This window comes from Euleptes europaea, chromosome 18 (genome assembly GCF_029931775.1).
Source record: "Euleptes europaea isolate rEulEur1 chromosome 18, rEulEur1.hap1, whole genome shotgun sequence".
NCBI lineage: Eukaryota > Metazoa > Chordata > Lepidosauria > Squamata > Sphaerodactylidae > Euleptes > Euleptes europaea.
The window spans coordinates 8,130,684-8,146,849 of record NC_079329.1 but is presented as its reverse complement, the minus strand read 5'-3'; the positions used below and the strand labels follow the sequence as shown (position 1 = coordinate 8,146,849).

The 16,166-nt window shown below is 50.1% G+C and overlaps 2 protein-coding genes across 3 annotated transcripts in view; one reads left to right on the top strand and one right to left on the bottom strand.

Annotated features, from left to right (window-relative positions):
• Positions 1-1,393, top strand: part of TEP1 (telomerase associated protein 1) — a 69,821-nt gene extending 68,428 nt beyond the window's left edge. Inside the window, 2 exon segments of the mRNA XM_056864189.1 lie at positions 467-571; positions 1,259-1,393. Coding sequence (XP_056720167.1) covers positions 467-571; positions 1,259-1,393 — 240 coding nt within the window.
• Positions 1,394-2,662: 1,269 nt separating this feature from the next.
• On the bottom strand, positions 2,663-15,775 carry PARP2 (poly(ADP-ribose) polymerase 2). Of its 2 annotated transcripts, none has more exons than XM_056863643.1 (18): positions 15,621-15,775; positions 15,413-15,534; positions 14,371-14,583; positions 12,940-13,071; positions 11,986-12,059; positions 11,011-11,061; positions 10,175-10,271; positions 8,970-9,045; positions 8,776-8,878; positions 8,528-8,687; positions 7,135-7,273; positions 6,186-6,249; positions 5,176-5,310; positions 4,953-5,074; positions 4,302-4,401; positions 4,116-4,214; positions 3,465-3,583; positions 2,663-2,824 (listed from the first exon to the last, which is right to left on the bottom strand). In XM_056863643.1, the coding sequence occupies exons 1-18, from the start codon at positions 15,770-15,772 to the stop codon at positions 2,665-2,667; spliced, it is 2,118 nt and encodes a 705-aa protein (XP_056719621.1). In that variant the 5' UTR covers positions 15,773-15,775; the 3' UTR covers positions 2,663-2,664. The 2 variants fall into 2 exon arrangements, with proteins under 2 accessions (XP_056719621.1, XP_056719620.1); XM_056863642.1 differs by having other exon boundaries at positions 11,986-12,056; positions 15,621-15,772.
• Positions 15,776-16,166: the final 391 nt, after the last annotated feature.

Genomic DNA, 16,166 nt, shown 5'->3' with positions numbered 1-16,166 from the left:
GCTTACAGACATCTGCTTTCTACTTCCCCTTCTCCTCTATATACTTCTAATATTGGTATTCTAATTATCTAACACACCTTATAACCTTAGTGCGATTATGCATAGTCAGTATATAGTTTCCATTTTCTCCGAAACTTCTCTTCAGGTCTTTCGTTCACAAGATGCGTCAACTTTGCCATTACAGCAAATTCTGCCATTTTCTTTCTCTACTTTTCAGTCTCTGGAATATCTTCACTTCACATGTTTTTAATGGGCTAAAATTGCCCCAGAGTCCTTTGACATTCACCCTACATACTTGAATGTTTCTGAACGTGCCTTTCCCTGCTTTAAAATCTGGGATTTCCTTCAGCAGAGACCCCGGAGTACTGCGAGTACCAAGCCGCCTTTTAATTCCCTCTGCTCACCTCCCAGTGTGTAACCTCCCCAGTTTCTAGCAATTTCGACCTTGTGTCTGTTGTTTTCTTAGATCCACAATGACAAAATCACAGCTCTCCACATTCTCGGAGACAAGATTGTAACGGCGTCCCACGACCAGGATGTGAAAATCTGGGACAGCAGCACAATGAAGCTGGTGAGTGACTCCAAGTCAGACTGAGGCCCTTGGGAACAGTCCCCCTTCCTCCAGCCCCTTTACATTTTCTCACTGCACAGGTTGCATTTTTAGGGTACCTCAACCAGTGTCAGGACCCCCTGATTAAAATTACTCCAGGTGGAGTAATGAGAAGGAGAGGGGAAAGGGAGGCTGGCTACGATGGAAACGGTTGCTGTCCTCAACCATAGGCCCTGCAGATCTGTCTTAGAGGCCCTGTGGAACCACATAATGGTTCTAGTTATAATACTGGCCTCCCTAGTCCTCCCCCCCGCCCCTTCCTGAGCACCACCCCTGCTATACCACCTTGGGGGGTGGTTAGATTCATCTGCTGCCTGAAGATTGCTATTTTGGGGGTTTTAGCGTCATTGAGGGGCATTATTGGGCTATTTTAAATTGTATTTTTAAATGTGTTATTGTTTTTATTACATTTTAGATTGTGTAAGCCGCTCTGAGCCCGACCTTCAGGTTGGGGAGAGTGGAGTAGAAATGCAATAAAATAAAATAAATAAGGTCCCGCAGGGCCCTGATCTCACTAGGTAGAGTTCCACCACCTGCAGCTAATGCTTAAGTCCTGTTCAGATCCAGGTTTTATTATTCATCCACATTCGACTCTCGCTTTGTCCTTATTGACAACAACTCAAATTTATTTTTCTGTCCGGGCTGCAGCTGGGTCAGTTCCGATGCCGCGCCCCCGTCTCCTGCCTCGAACCTGGCCCCCAGGCAGACCCTTTGCCTCTCCTCATGGCGGGCGACACCCTGGGCAACATCTACTTCCTGGAGTGGAGCAGCCTCGGTGCTTGAAAAGGGGCTCCAGCCACTTCTTCCTCACGCAAGCTGCAATCCTGGCTGACCCCCTGCTGCATCCCAGAGCCAGCCGATCAGTGCTTCCAAGTTTGGCGGGCCAGTGTAGAATACATGCGTGAATTGCATCTTGACTTGGGGTGTGTGTGTTTTGTGGCCTTACAACTCAAGAAAACTAAGATGACGATCAATGTTAACATATTGAACGGCAGCAGTGGTCTCTGAATGTTACGGGTTTTGATGTCAGATTTGTACCTCTGTTCTCTTGTGTAGTGCCTGCCCTGTTTTTAGATGTTGTGGGCAGTAGAAGGGCACTGTGGGCAGCCGATTTGATAGTGACTGACGATGCAAACAGTGTTATCTAGCAGTCTGTATTCAAAATGGAAATTAAACACAGCAATTGATGGGCACAAAATTCAAGACCAAGTGTCTGTCACTACTAACTAAACCTCACATTTTGCACACACACCCAATGGAATCAAGGTTTTTGGGCAGTGGCGTTCCCTAGTATTACCAGCACTTTTTTTGTGGGGGGGGGGGCTCTCCCAAGTCTGAAGAGGAGACTGAGAGGTGATATGATAACCATCTTCAAGTAGTTGAAGGGCTGTCATATAGAGGAGGGTGCCAAGTTGTTTTCTGTTGCTCCAGAAGGTCGGACCAGAACCAATGGGTTGAAATTAAATCAAAAGAGTTTCTGTCTAGACATGAGGAAGAACTTTCTAACAGTTAGAGCAGTTCCTCAGGAGGTGGTGGGCTCTCCTTCCCTGGAGATTTTTAAGCAGAGGCTAGATGGCCATCTGTCAGCAATGATGATTCTATGACCTTAGGCAGATTATGAGAGGGAGGGCATCTTGGCCATCTTCTGGGTGTGTGTGTGTGGGGGGGGGGGTAGTCTGGAATTTCCTGCATTGTGCAGGGGGTTGGACTAGATGACCCTGGTGGTACCTTCCAACTCTGTAATTCTAAGTCTTGAGTGGGGAATTGGTGGAAATCAGTGCAACCGTATCAGTACCAACACTTTTTATTTTAACGAAAAAGAGTAACATAACATTGCCCGACACAGGAACTATTCACAGTTTACTGATCAGCAAGAACTTCTTATTGTGTCTCCTCCCCACCCCCAAGAGGATGTTAGGTAGGCTCTTGGCATATGTCAATCAGCAGCAAGAGGGTGGGGTCCTTTGACAGCCTCCCTCCAGTCAAAAGCACACAAAAAGGTGTGTGTGTGTGTGGGGGGGAATCTGCCCTCCTCCTGGCAATCGCGTCAGCTCTCACCACAGCTGAGTGAAATTGAAGCGCACCTTGAGGAGATACCTCATCCGCACCTGCCGCGGGTCGTAGACGATGAATTCGTTGTAGTTCAGGGTGTAGCCGTGGGGGTTTACCACACCCGTTTCCCCGACTGGGCCCAGAGGGACGGCAGCCCCGTGCCTGCCCGTGAACAAAGGGGGGGGGGGGAAACACGCATCACACAATGCTCGATGCAGCTCCCAGAGTAAAAACCGTGTGTGTATGTGTAAAGTGCCGTCAAATCGCAGCCGAATTATGGCGACCCCTTTTTGGAGTTTTCATGGCCAGAGGCTAACAGAGGTAGTTTGCCAGTGCCTTCCTCTGTACAGCAGCCCTGGTATTCCTTGGTGGTCTCCCATCCAAATACTAACCAGGGCTGGCCCTGCTTAGCTTCTGAGATCTGATGAGATCAGGCTAACCTGGGCCATCCAGGTCAGGGCGGTAAAAACAATACAATGAAATAATTGAAGAGAACGGTGTAAGAATTACCTGCTGCAGGCATAAAAAACATTCAGTAGTCTAAAACGCTGCTCTTAACCACTACACTACGCTGGCATGGGTGTTCTTTTACAGAACTGTGTTCCTTTTCATGAGCAAATAAAACAAAAAAAACTCAAGGCAGTGACGTCACATTGGAAATCTTAATCCCTACTTCGGCCTCTGTGATCGAAGCGTTATTTATGTTGTCTCTGAATTCCTGAGGACTAGAAACCGATGCGTTTTAAAACTTTGAGAGTTCAGTCACGGGAGTTCCCTGTATGCCCCCCTGCAGCAAACTCACAGAGTGGTGCTGTTGGCGGGGGCCAGCTTGCCAAGCCCTTTGGTGCTGTGTTTGTGGGGCGGCAAGTTCATCGCTTCGGGGTCTGCCTCCAGCAGCTCGTTGCACTCGCCCAGAGCCACCTGCGAGGACACAAGGAAGGTGTCGGTTTCACAAACACAAGCATGTGGCGTTCGAAGCACTTTGGCTGAACGTGCAAAATGTGCACAAGCCGTTATTGTAATCCAGCTCACGAGGCAACAGGAAGAAGAGTTGGTTTTTATATGCCGACTTTCTCTACCACTTAAGGGAGACTCAAACCGGCTGACAATCGCCTTCCCTTCCCCTCCCCACAACACACACTGTGTGAGGTAGGTGGGTCTGAGAGAGCTCTAAGAGAGCTGTGACTAGCCCAAGGTCGCCCAGCCGGCTTCATGTGCAGGAGTGGGGGAAACCAATCCAGTTCACCAGATTAGCCTCCGCTGCTCATACGGAGGAGTGGGGAATCAAACCCGGTTCTCCAGATGAGAGTCCACCGCTCCGCACCACCGCTCTTAACCACCACACCCCGCCAGAGGGAGACGGACACTGGCAGATTGTGCAGGCAGGAAGACAACAGCTAGGTGGGTGTGTGCCTGTTCCCAAAAGAGCTCGCGAAGGGGTGGCAGGTCTCACCTCCGAAAGCAGGAGCAGGCCGACGTCCCTCTCGCGGGTGGCGAAGCAGTAGTTGGCACTCTTGGAGGACGTGTCAGCAAAATAGATCCCTTTCCCAAACTTGGAAAACAGAGAAGAACGGACATGTAGACCTAGACAGCCACGGCGTGAGCGGAGCTAAGGGGAGGGGGAAAGCAGAAGGCTCACCATGTAGCCCGTGACGGGAGCTTCCGGCGGCGCCACGCGTAACCCCTGGCTCAAAATCCCGGCCCAGTTCCCCAGGCGGGATCCGTGCCACAGCAACATCCTGAAGAAGGAAAGGAAGTACTGGAGGTGAAACGTATGAGGACAGGTCTGTTCATAGAATCATAGAGTTCGAAGGGGACATGAGGGCCACCTAGTCCAACCCCCTGCTCAATGCAGGATCGGCCTAGAGCATCCCTGACAAGTGCTTGTCCAGCCTCTGCTTATAGACTGCCAGTGAGGGGGAGCTCACTACCTCCCTAGGTAGCCCATTCCACTGTTGAACTACTCTTACTGGAAATTTTTTTTGCCTCATATCCAGCCAGTACCTTTCCGCTCTCAATTTAAACCCAATATTGCAAGTCCTGTCCTCTGCTATCCTCTGTTCCTCCCTCCCTCCTTCCCATTCACACATGAAGCTACCTTATACTGAATCAGACCCTTGGTCCATCAAGGTCAGTACTGGCAGCGGCTCTCCAGGGTTTCCGGTGGAGGTATCTTTTCAGGTCACCCATGACTTGATCCTTTTAACTAGAGATGCCGGGGATTGGACCTGGGACTTTCTGCCTGCCCGGCACATGCTCTACCACTGAGCCACAGCCCCGTCCCACTCACCTGTTGGGCAGGTCAGAGCGGAAGGCAAAACCTTCCTTGTTCAGCACGAAAGCCTCCAGGAGGGTCATTGTGTAATCCTTGTGGGTCGGGGCGTGGGTGGAAAGCAGGTAGCGCTCTAATACCTGGAGAAAGACAAAAAGCAGGGAAAATCGCAAGCATGAAGGGGGAACCCGCTCTCCAAAAGGTCTTTCCAAGCAAGGTGCCTTCCCACCCAACAACCCACCTGGAAGTCTGGGTTGTCCCGCTCTAAGGGCTGGAGTTGGCAGCTCAGACCGCGGTAGTTCCGGTCCAGGGGGTGTTCAAGATCCAGTTGCTCTGACCGCACCAGCTTGATGGCGATACGGATCTCGCCGAGGGCCTTGGGGGCAAAACCAAATGCATGACAAACCGGCATCTGCTGCCAGTAACCCCAAACGGATCATCCAGAGGGGCAGATTTCCCCCTCAGTCTGGGAAGACCCATTTGGTACAATGGAAATAATATTTTTAATAAGCTCTATAACCCCAACAAGGAGCCCCGTGGCACAGAACTTTAAGCTGCAGTACTGCAGCCAAAAGCTCTGCTCACGCCCTGAGTTCGATCCCGATGGAAGTTGGTTCCAGGTAGCCGGCTCAAGGTTGACTCAGCCTTCCATCCTTCCGAGGTCGGTAAAATGAGTACCCAGCTTGCTGGGGGTAAAGGGAAGATGATTGGGGAAGGCACTGGCAAATCATCCCGTAAAACAAAAGTCTGCCTAGTAAACGTCGGGATGTGACGTCATCCCATGGGTCAGGAATGACCCGGTGGTTTGCCAGTGCCTTCCCCAGCTATCTTCCCTTTACCCCTAGCAAGCTGGGTACCCATTTCACCGACCTCAGAAGGATGGAAGGCTGAATCAACCTTGAGCCGGCTACCTGAAACCGACTTCCGTTGGGATCGAACTCAGGTCGTGAGCAGAGCTTTGGACTGCAGTACTGCAGCTTACCATTCTGCGCCATGGGGCTCCTTCCTGTGTAGTTTTAAGTTCACAAAAATAGGCTCTGCCTGCCACTTCTATGAGTAGAGTGCCCCAAGAACAGCTCTAGGGGATGGAGGGGTCTGCCTGCAAGAGAGGATTTGTCGACCACCACCCCCAGGCAGAAAAGCTGTTTGCTAACCTGATCTTGGCCCTCCCTGGGTGGTGGTGAGTCCCCAAACACCACCCTGGACTAGCTTTCCATCCTTAGCCGCCCTGCCCCACGCAGGTGTTCTTACTTCCAATAGCTGCGCTTTCTCTTGTAACTCCTTTTCTGACTTGATCAATGGGGGAGTCTTCAGTCTGTGAAAGAACAGAAAAGGCAGACTCTTACGAGGAAAGACAGGACTGAGAACATGCATACCCCACTTCCCTTTCTCTTTCACTCATAGGTTTCGATGTAGTTTTGTGATTATTTTTAGGACTTAAGGGTTTTTTTTGGGGGGGGGGGTGAAGTGTGGCCACTGGGCCTGTGGTTTAAACAGAAAAGGCCAGCTTGGGAAGACATTGAAGAAGAGTTGGTTTTTATACCCTGTTTTTCTCTCCTGCAAGGAGTCTCAAAGTGGCTTACGATCACCTTCCCTTCCCACCCCCTCATAACCGGCACCCTGTGAGGTAGGTGAGGCTGAGAGAGCTCTAAGAGAGCTGCGACTAGCCCAGGGCCACCCAGCAGGCTTCATGTGGAAGAGTGGGGAATCCAACCCGGTTCACCAGATTAGAGTCCACTGCTCTGAACAACTACACCACGCTGCCATTCCTTGCCACTTGGAACATTTTCCCACTGGAGATCTCCATTCCAAAAATCTGGTTTCGGCTCCACTTGGGGGAGTGTGAAGCAAGGGTGGCAACTTTCAAGGAGGGAAATTGCAGGAGGGCAAAGGGTTAAAAAGCCACTCTTCAGCTTGTCTAGTGACTGCCTTTGATAAACAAACCACCTGGAAAGGACTCAAGGAATCACTCCATGTCTGGTTCCATCCTAAGTGACACCAATTTGAGATGAGCAGGGATGGGAACGATGCGCCTTGTTATTGCCCTCAAAGTGAATCGAAGTGTGGATGATATGGGGTGAGGAGTCTGCGAGGGGAGGCACAACAGATGCCGGAAGGATTATCCAGCCTCAGGTCAAGCGATTCAATCCCACCCCGAAGACAGCGGAGGGCCTCCACTGCCGACGGCGGAGGCACCGACCCAAAATCGTGTGGAATCCGAGTGTAGAATTCGTTGCAGGCCTCCACCAGGGCCCGGCCAGTCTGCTTCCGCTTCAGACACGCCTCCACCTTTTGCAACGACTGATAACCGGCCCGGATCTGTTCGGCCGTCAGTTTTCCTGTTGGGGGGGAGAAGCAATGGAAGGCAGGAAGGAGGTTGGAGATGGCACCAAGTTTTGGTCTCACACGAACCCATCAGCGAACTCTATTACTAACTGTGTGACATCAAGTTTTGACCGACTCATGACGACCCCAGGACCACGGGATTTTCCAGGCAAGAGATGAGCAGAGTTGGCTTGCCATTGCCTTCTTCTGCATGGCACCTCCCGTCTTCGTTGGTGGTCTCCCATCCAAGTAGAAACCATAACCAATCCTGCTTAGCTTCCAAGCTCTAGTAAGATCGAGCTAGGCAGGGCTATCAGTGAACATTATGTGTGTGGAATGTCTGGGATCTTCCTTTCACTAAAGTGAGCATGAAATGATGCTTTAAACATATACTCAGACCTACAGTCCTGTCCAGAGAGTCTGAAATGAGAAGCTATGATCAAACACATGAAGTTGCCTTCTACTGAATCAGACCCTCGGTCCATCAAAGTCAGTATTGCCTACTCAGGCCAGCAGCGGCTCTCCAGGGTCTCAGGCAGAGGTCTATTCACATCACCTACCTGCCTAGTCCCTTTAACTGGAGATGCCAGGGATTGAACCTGGGAACTTTTGCATGCCAAGCAGATGCTCTACCACTGTGCCACAGCACCTCCCCCAAATCCCAGAAGGCAACTTTAGCTAGTTATATCCCAGAATCCCAAGGCCTCCATCCAGTGTAGAGACAAAGACCCTTAACTTAATGAAGTTCTAGAACATAAGATGCTAACTTCCTTATTCTCCCACATACAGCCCATTCCAGCAAACACTGGAGTTGATGCTATGAGCACTTATTTTCTCTAAAGGTTTCCTAAAAAGGTGGAACACATTTCAAGATATTCAGCCACAAGTGAGGAATTAAAATCAATATTCACAAATCCATCTCCAAAACAGTCTTTAAAAGGTAATTCCCCACCATACCTCTTCAGAGTAACTGAAGAGTTGGCTTTTATATGCCGACTTTCTCTACTACTTAACACAGAATCAAACTGGCTTGCAATCACATTCCCTTCCCCTCCCCACAACAGATACCCTGTGAGGTAGGTGAGGCTGAGAGAGTGTGACTAGCCCAAAGTCACCCAGCCGGCTTCGTGTAGAGGAGTGGGGAAACCGACCCAGTCCACCAGATTAGCGTCCGCCGCTCATGTGGAGGGGTGGGGAATCGAACCCGGTTCTCCAGATCAGAGTCCACTGCTCCAAACCACTACACCACACTGGCTAGGGTCACTCACCTAGAGGGGCCTTCTTGGTGTCATACTTCATCTCCACAACCATCTCTTCCATGGTGCGGATGCTGCAGATCAGTTCAACCAAGGCCTGCACCCGCGGATCCAGTTGCGACACCGGCTTGGGGCATGAGATTGATTTCTGTGAAGACTCTTCCTCTTTATCCTGCAAGGAATGTAAAGCAAGAGATTATGAGCTGGTAGAGCAACCTCCCCCGTCGTTCCTTCTCCCCAACATTTTCTCAAATTCTCACTGCATCACTGGCTTTGTAGTCCATGTGGAGAAGGTCATATTTGCCTGGAACCTTCTGAAAGTTACCTCGCTTGGCCCACTCATTCTTGGTTTTATCTAAGAATCTAGAAAAAATAGAAGGAAAAGCCAAGATCACTTCAGAGATGGGGGACACTGGATTGAATGGGGACTTATTTGAGTTTCAACTCTACTTACTTCTTGGCGAAAATGGCTTTGGCTTTAGTCAAGTCTCCAGCGCAACTCACAAGGGAGTGCTGACCTTGTTTACCCACTGAAGAGGAAAAAGAAACAGAATGAGGGGAAGCTTTATTCAAAGAAACAGAATGAGGGGAAGTACACACCCACAGTAGGAGAGGATGGGAAGAAAAAAACCAGGAGTCCTGGCTCCTGGGAATACTGTTTACAGACCCCAAAGCCCCAACCTAGGGGGTTACTGCACTTGTATTTCCACCGATGTATTAAGAGTTTGAAAACGTTATAAAAAATACTGTTTGCACTTTGTTTGGCCCCTTTAGCTGTGAAGATGTCTTCCAACCATTTATAAGCCGTGGTATCCAAAAACCCTTTTAAAGCGATGTTTTTTACAACATTTTCAAACTCTTAATACATCGCTGGGAATACAAAGTGCAGTAACCCCCATAGTTTGAACCGGAAGAACCATCTAACACCACAAAAACTACTTTGCCTTAAAACTGACAAGCTATGCGAACAATTGAAATGTGAAATTACAGATATAGTCAAACTAGTTTATATATTGCATTTATCGCTTTATATTTGGCACACTTGACCATTAGTTAGGCTGTTTTTGAATTTTGTACTCTTTTGAAATATTGAGATTTTTAAAGTGATATAATCTCGATATTAAGCATGCTTATTTTATTCTCTTTAATCATGTCCTTGGTTTGATTTTGCCAGGTATCTTCATGCGTAGTAGTAATCTCAGTTTTATTTGTATTATTCGCTTTATCTATTCTATTTTATTACTTTTTCTATTTTTTATTATGTAAAATAAATCAATATAATTTAAAAAAAACCTACTTTGCCAGCCTAATAGTGATTAGCCAGATGTTCCCGTGAAACTCCTAAGTGGACTACAAAGCCATCGGCTGTCACTTGTTGCCTGTCTCAATCATTTGTTAACCCAAGGTGGATTACTCCTGAACTCAGGAGATCTCATCCTCGGCTATCATGCCTAATTGCCACCGACTGAATATCCTCCATGAACATCCCATTCCCGTCACAGCACTGTCCAGCGATGGAATCAGACATCATGACTAAACAGGGCCCCAGCTTGCCTTACATTCAGAGAAGTGAACTTGAACTCCCAAATCTCCCCCCACTCCCCTTAGAAGCTTATTCTTGTTATTCGGCAACCATCCCGGCCTGTTCCCTGGACTCACCACGCCCCCAGCGCGTCCAGACGCTGTAGCTTCGCGCCCCATCATCCTCCAGCAACTGGATGAGGTAGTACTTGTTGTTGTTAAACTGAAGATTTGTCTGGGAGGGCCCAAAAATAGATGGGAAGCAGGATTCAGTATGTGAACGAACAAACATCCTTTGGGGCTTCTTCCCAGATAGCCTTGAAGTCACCCCAGCGGGATTCCCAGTAGAGCCTCTGCTTTGCATGCAGAAGGTCCCAGGTTCAATCTCTGGCATCTCCAGTTAATGGGACTACACAGGTAGGGGATGTGAAAGACCCCTGACTGAGACCCTGGAGAGCTGCTGCCGGTCTGAGTAGGCAGTACTGACTTTGATGGACCAAGAGTCTAATTCAATATATAGCAGCTTCATGTGTTCATGTGTATTCCCTGTTCAAAAGTATTTGTCTCCTGGATGATTCCCCAACACCTAATCTGCATCTTGCTATACAAATGTCTCGCACATGAATGTCACACATGAAGCTGCCTTATACCGAATCACACCCTTGGTCCATCAAGGTCAGTATTGTCTATTCAGACCAGCAGCGGCTCTCCAGGGTTTAGCCAAAGGTCTTTCACATCACCTACTACCTGATCCTTTAACTGGAGATGTCAGGGAACAGACATCTTCTGGGCATGGAGTATGGGGGTCACTGGGTGTGTGTGTGGGGGAGGTAGTTGTGTGAGTGAGGAGGCCACCAAAGTCCCCTTTAGCAGGCTGTTCTCCCACACAGGCTGCCAAGATGTTTACTCTAATTTAACCCTCCAGGGCCCCCATCGGTTTAACTTTTTTAAACAGATAGGCATATTCTACTTACCTGATTCAACATCACATCGTAAATGTCATCTCCCTCACAATAAACATGAGCCTTTCGTAAGTAGGAAGTGGGAAAAGGAGACAAAAAGGAAAGAAAAACAGTGTAAGCGCATAGGTCTTTTGGTGACTATAAGCTAGGCGCCTCACTTAGGCAACTTGAAAATGTACACGAACTAACCAGTGGATGTTATGATGGTGTGGTCACGTAATCGCATGACACCAAGAATGAGTAGCAACTGCCACAGGGAAGAAGGTTCATATAACATTTATTGCTCATTGGCAAAGTTTTAAGCATTTACACAAGGAAGAAGAGGGGCTGGTTTTTATATGCCAACTTTCTCTGCCACTTAAGGGAGACTCAAACCGGCTGACAATCACCTTCCCTTCCCCTCCCCACAACAGACACCCTGTGAGGAAGGTGGGGCTGAGAGATCTGTGACTAGGCCAAGGTCACCCAGCTGGCTCCGTGTGCAGGAGAGGGGAAACAAACCCAGTTCACCAGATTAGCCTCAGCCGCTCATGTGGAGGAGTGGAGAATCAAACCCGGTTCTCCAGATTAGAGTCCACCGCTCCAAACCACCGCTCTTAACCACGACACCACGCTGGAAAACTCACAGGCATATCCCTAGTCAGCAACTGGCTTTCAAAAAGCTGGGCTGGATGGCAAACTAATGCTGTATTTGCCCTATAACGTCCCATTATGGTGACTGCTGCTCCTTCCTCCTAACCTCTTTGACTTCTGGGATGGCAACCGGCAAGCGAGGCTGCCCCTCACAAGGGGTCTGTTTGGGCTTTTGGGCCACTTCTTATCCTCAAGTAAAACGTCCCAAAGATGGGTTGTCTTGCCCCTGATCTGGCAATGTCCCTAGCTATCAGCTGCTAGTGGGCCATATGCGGAGTTAGACTGAATTATTGCTCTGCCCCCTTAGGTCCCAAAATGGCAGAGCGCTACTGTTCACGGTAGCCAGCGCCTTACTGTGCCAAGCTTTGCAGTGCATTCTGGGTCCACGGGCGCTTTCCCCTTCACGACGAGTGTCTTCACAGCCTCTCCTGGGGGAGAGGGAGACAGGTTCACCACAGGGTTGTGCAGACGACTTAAAAGAGCAGCTCACAAATATACGATTTTGCTCTGAGGGTCAGTAGTCAGAACTCTGGTTAGTGTTTTTTTTTAAAGCAAGTTTCTAATTTTTAAAGCTAAGAATACAATACAGTGGCCTAATGTGGCCTCGAAGATCTGCCTCAAGAGATGGCTGGTTTTGTGTTTCAGTTCTTCCTGTAGGTCATCATTCGGCACACCAGGGACTGGGCTGACAAAATCTTAGTGGTAGTAGTGGTAGTAGTGGAGGAGGAGTTGGTTTTTATATGCCGACTTTCTCTACCTTTTAAGGAGAATCAAACCGGTTTATAATCGCCTTCGCTTCCTCTGCCCACAACAGACACCTTGTTAGGTAGGTGGGGCTGAGAGAGCTCGAAAGAACCTTGGCCTTCTATGCAAGGATGTTTCCCCACGGTCACCCCAGCCGACTGCTTTAGGGCTTCCTTTTGATTACGCATGCCTTTTCCGACAGTCAGAGGTCATCTTGCTCTCCCTGTGCGTTTTTGCCCACATTTCCCACATGTTGTTTTACTCAGAATTTGGAAAATGCAGGTAAAACGCGTGGGGAGAGCGAGGCGACCTCTGATGGGCAGAAAAGGCATGCGTAATCAAAAGGAAGCCCCGAAGCAGTTGGCGGGAGTGACTGTGGGGAAGCGTCCCTGTATAAAAGGCCTGTGACTGGCCCAGGGTCACCCAGCAGGCTTCATGTGGAGGAGCGGGGAAACCAACCCGGTTCTCCAGATTAGAGTCCACCGCTCCTAACCACCACACCACACTGGGTGAGAAAGTCCGGTCACCACCTGACCCATCCAGGGCCATTTCTGTGGCCCTTACCCTTGGCATCCCCCTCTCCCTGAGAGGTCGCTGTATTCGCTCCGTTCCGGGCCTTCTTTGTTGCAGTGGGACCTCCGGTATCAGAGAAGCTGTTGCTGGCTTGAGCTCCTCCCTCCTTATGCTCTGCTGCGTCTGGATTGCCAAAAAAGAAAAGAAAAGCAGAATGGAATGGGGCTCTTGACTGGAGGAAAAGGGAAGGCAGCTACGCAGGCAACTACAGCACCCACTGTGTGTGCAAAGTGCCTTCAAGTCGCAGCCGACTTATGGCGACCCCTTTTTTGGGGTTTTCATGGCAAGAGACTAACAGAGGTGGTTTTGCCAGTGCCTTCCTCTGCACAGCGACCCTGATATTCCTTGGTGGTCCCCCATCCAAATACTAACCAGGGCTGACCCTGCTTAGCTGCTGAGATCTGACAAGATCAGGCTAGCCTGGGCTAGGACCCTTTTTAAAAGGGGAGCAATCTCAGGCTCTTGCAGGGACCCCATCCCGGCTTCTCACTGTGCCTCTTTCCCTCCCCAGGGCCTCCCCCTCCTCACGCTACTTCTCAGTCTACTGGCGTGCTGTGTTTTGTTTCTCTTCTGGTTGTTGGATTGGAGGCTGCTGGTTTCAGATTTCTCCAGTGAGTCATCCTAAGGCTCTCTGGGTGTGTCTGCCCACATCGTTGGACTCTTTGCTTGTTTATCTGCTTCGCATTGTCTCCCTCCTAGCCACCCGTCCGTCCAGACGTCCTCTCCCAAAACTGGGGAGGGAATTTATTGATTCAAGAATTAATTTATTTGTGGTCCAAATGCCCACAGTGGAAAGGGACAGCCATAAAATATATCATTTAAAAACACACACACAAGAAGAAGAAGAGTTGGTTTTTATATGCTGCTTTTCTCTACCACTTAAGGAAGAATCAAACCGGCTTACAATCACCTTCCCTTCGCCTAACCACAACCAATACCCTGTGAGGTAGGTGGCGCTGAGAGTGTGTGACTGGCCCAAAGTCACCCTGCTGGCTTCATGCGTAGGAGTGGAGAAACACATGAAGCGGCCTTATACTGAATCAGACCCTTGGTCCATCAAAGTCAGTATTGTCTATTCAGACCGGCAGCGGCTCTCCAGGGTTTCAGGCAGAGGTCTTTCCCATCACCTACTTGTATAGACCCTTTAACTGGAGAAGCCAGGGATTGAACCTGGGACCTTCTGCATGCCAAGCAGATGCTCTACCACTGAGCCACGGCCCCTCCAGTTCACTGAAACAAATCCAGTTCACCAGATTAGCCTCCGCTGCTCATGTGGAGGAGTGGGGAATCAAACGCGGTTCTCCAGATCAGAGCCCACCGCTCCAAACCACTGCTCTAAACCATTACACCATGCTGGCAAGAACCCAGCTGCCCCGACAAAGGGACAAAACCTAAGCTTTTGCACCACCCTGCCTTCCCTACCAGATCGACAGCATTCCATCTCGCGTTCAAATCCAGTACGGGTGTTGATCTGCACCATGCGGGCAGTGTCCAGCTTGTAGCAGGTCCGGCCAACCATCACTTCCACCGTGGGCTCTCCGTGGCCGTTCTTCGCGGCCTGCAAGGCCAGGCAGGTGTCGGCCGGGTACGGCAGCCAATCGCCTTCTTGGTCCCCTCGCCACCGCCATACAAAATCTGTCCCCGCAGAACAAGGGAGGAGAGTCAGCAACTGAAACACTGAATCGTCCCTTTAGAACAAACACATTTTGGACAGCAAAGGTAACGCTTGATGTCTGAATTCAGCACTGCTAGCCTCCCCCACCCTCCACAAAAAAAAAAAGATTATCTTGGGTCAGGCCCGCACATGCAGCAGAATGACGTGGTAGAGCCCAGAGGAGTGGTAAGCTGAGACTGTACCACTCTGGCCTGCGGGTGGTGGATGACAGTCCTGCCAGGTAGACATTAGGAGGAATTTTCTAACAGTCAGAGCGGTTCCTCAGTGGAACAGGCTTCCTCGGGAGGTGGTGAGCTCTCCTTCCCTGGGGGCTTTTAAGCAGAGGCTAGATGGCCATCTGTCAGCAATGCTGATTCTATGACCTTGGCAGTTCATGAGGGGGAGGGCATCTTAGCCATCTTCTGGGCATGGAGTAGGGGCCACTGGGTGTGTGTGGGGGGGAGGTAGTTGTGAATTTCCTGCATTGTGCAGGGGGTTGGACTAGATGACCCTGGTGGTCCCTCCCAACTCTATGATTCTATGACCCCCTAACCCCAGGAGAGGCTGACTGGAAGGAGATGGCCAGAGCAGATAATCATACAGAGATACACAGGGCAGGCTCCTCTACTGGTAGATACTTTGGCCAGCCGAGATTTAATCTGATTAATTCCTCAGAACACATGCTGTTTGGGAATGCTCGGAGCATGGGTGTTCATCACAGAGTCAGCGACTGAACACCAGAAACTGGGCAGTCCCAGGGGGCTCAGTACCCCCACCCAGCCCTTCACGAGTGCCCCACGAGTCACTCACAAGCGTCCCGCTCCCGAACCGCTGCTGCCACGCGCACTTCCTGCCCGGTCTGTTTATCCCACAGCACCATCCCACGCAGGTCGACGGAGGCCTCGCCGAGGTCCACGGAAAGCTTTCCCGCCCTGCAGGAGAAGCAGAGCTTGTACCCCGGAGCTCTGCCCGAGGTGCCCGGGCTTCATGCAGAGGGACAACAGGCACTCCGACTCACCTGGCTGCCTGGCTTAGGGCCTCACCCTGCTCCGCGAGGAACCGCTGCCACCCGCTGTCGGAGGTCTCCCGCTCCCAGCATAGCTCCAACTCAGCCCCTGCAGGGCTGGGTTCCTCGTCTTGGGCTTCGTAGGCCTTCCGTTTCCGTCCCATCTCTGAGGGGGCCGCACCGAGGGTCCAACTGTCCCTTCTCAATAGCCCGGTGGAGTTACTGGAGAGTCTAGTGGAGTGACTGGAGAGAGCAATGAATCAGTAAGTCCCTGGTTCGAATCTTGCGTCTGCCACAAGCAGACGTAGTTATTAATTAATATCGGCCTTAGTTATTAATTAAGACGTTTATATCCCACCTTTCCTCATCGTTCAAGGCCTGCCAGTGTCTGTCTCTGCCTCCACCTTGCAATAGAGGGATAATAACCCTGCTTTACCGTAAGGCGTTGTTGCAAGTATTCCAGATAATGTATGCAAAGACCACTGAATACCAAACAAGTATACTAAATTATCTGCTTTCGACCAGTCCAAGCATTTGTTTGCCTTAGTTAGGGTTGCT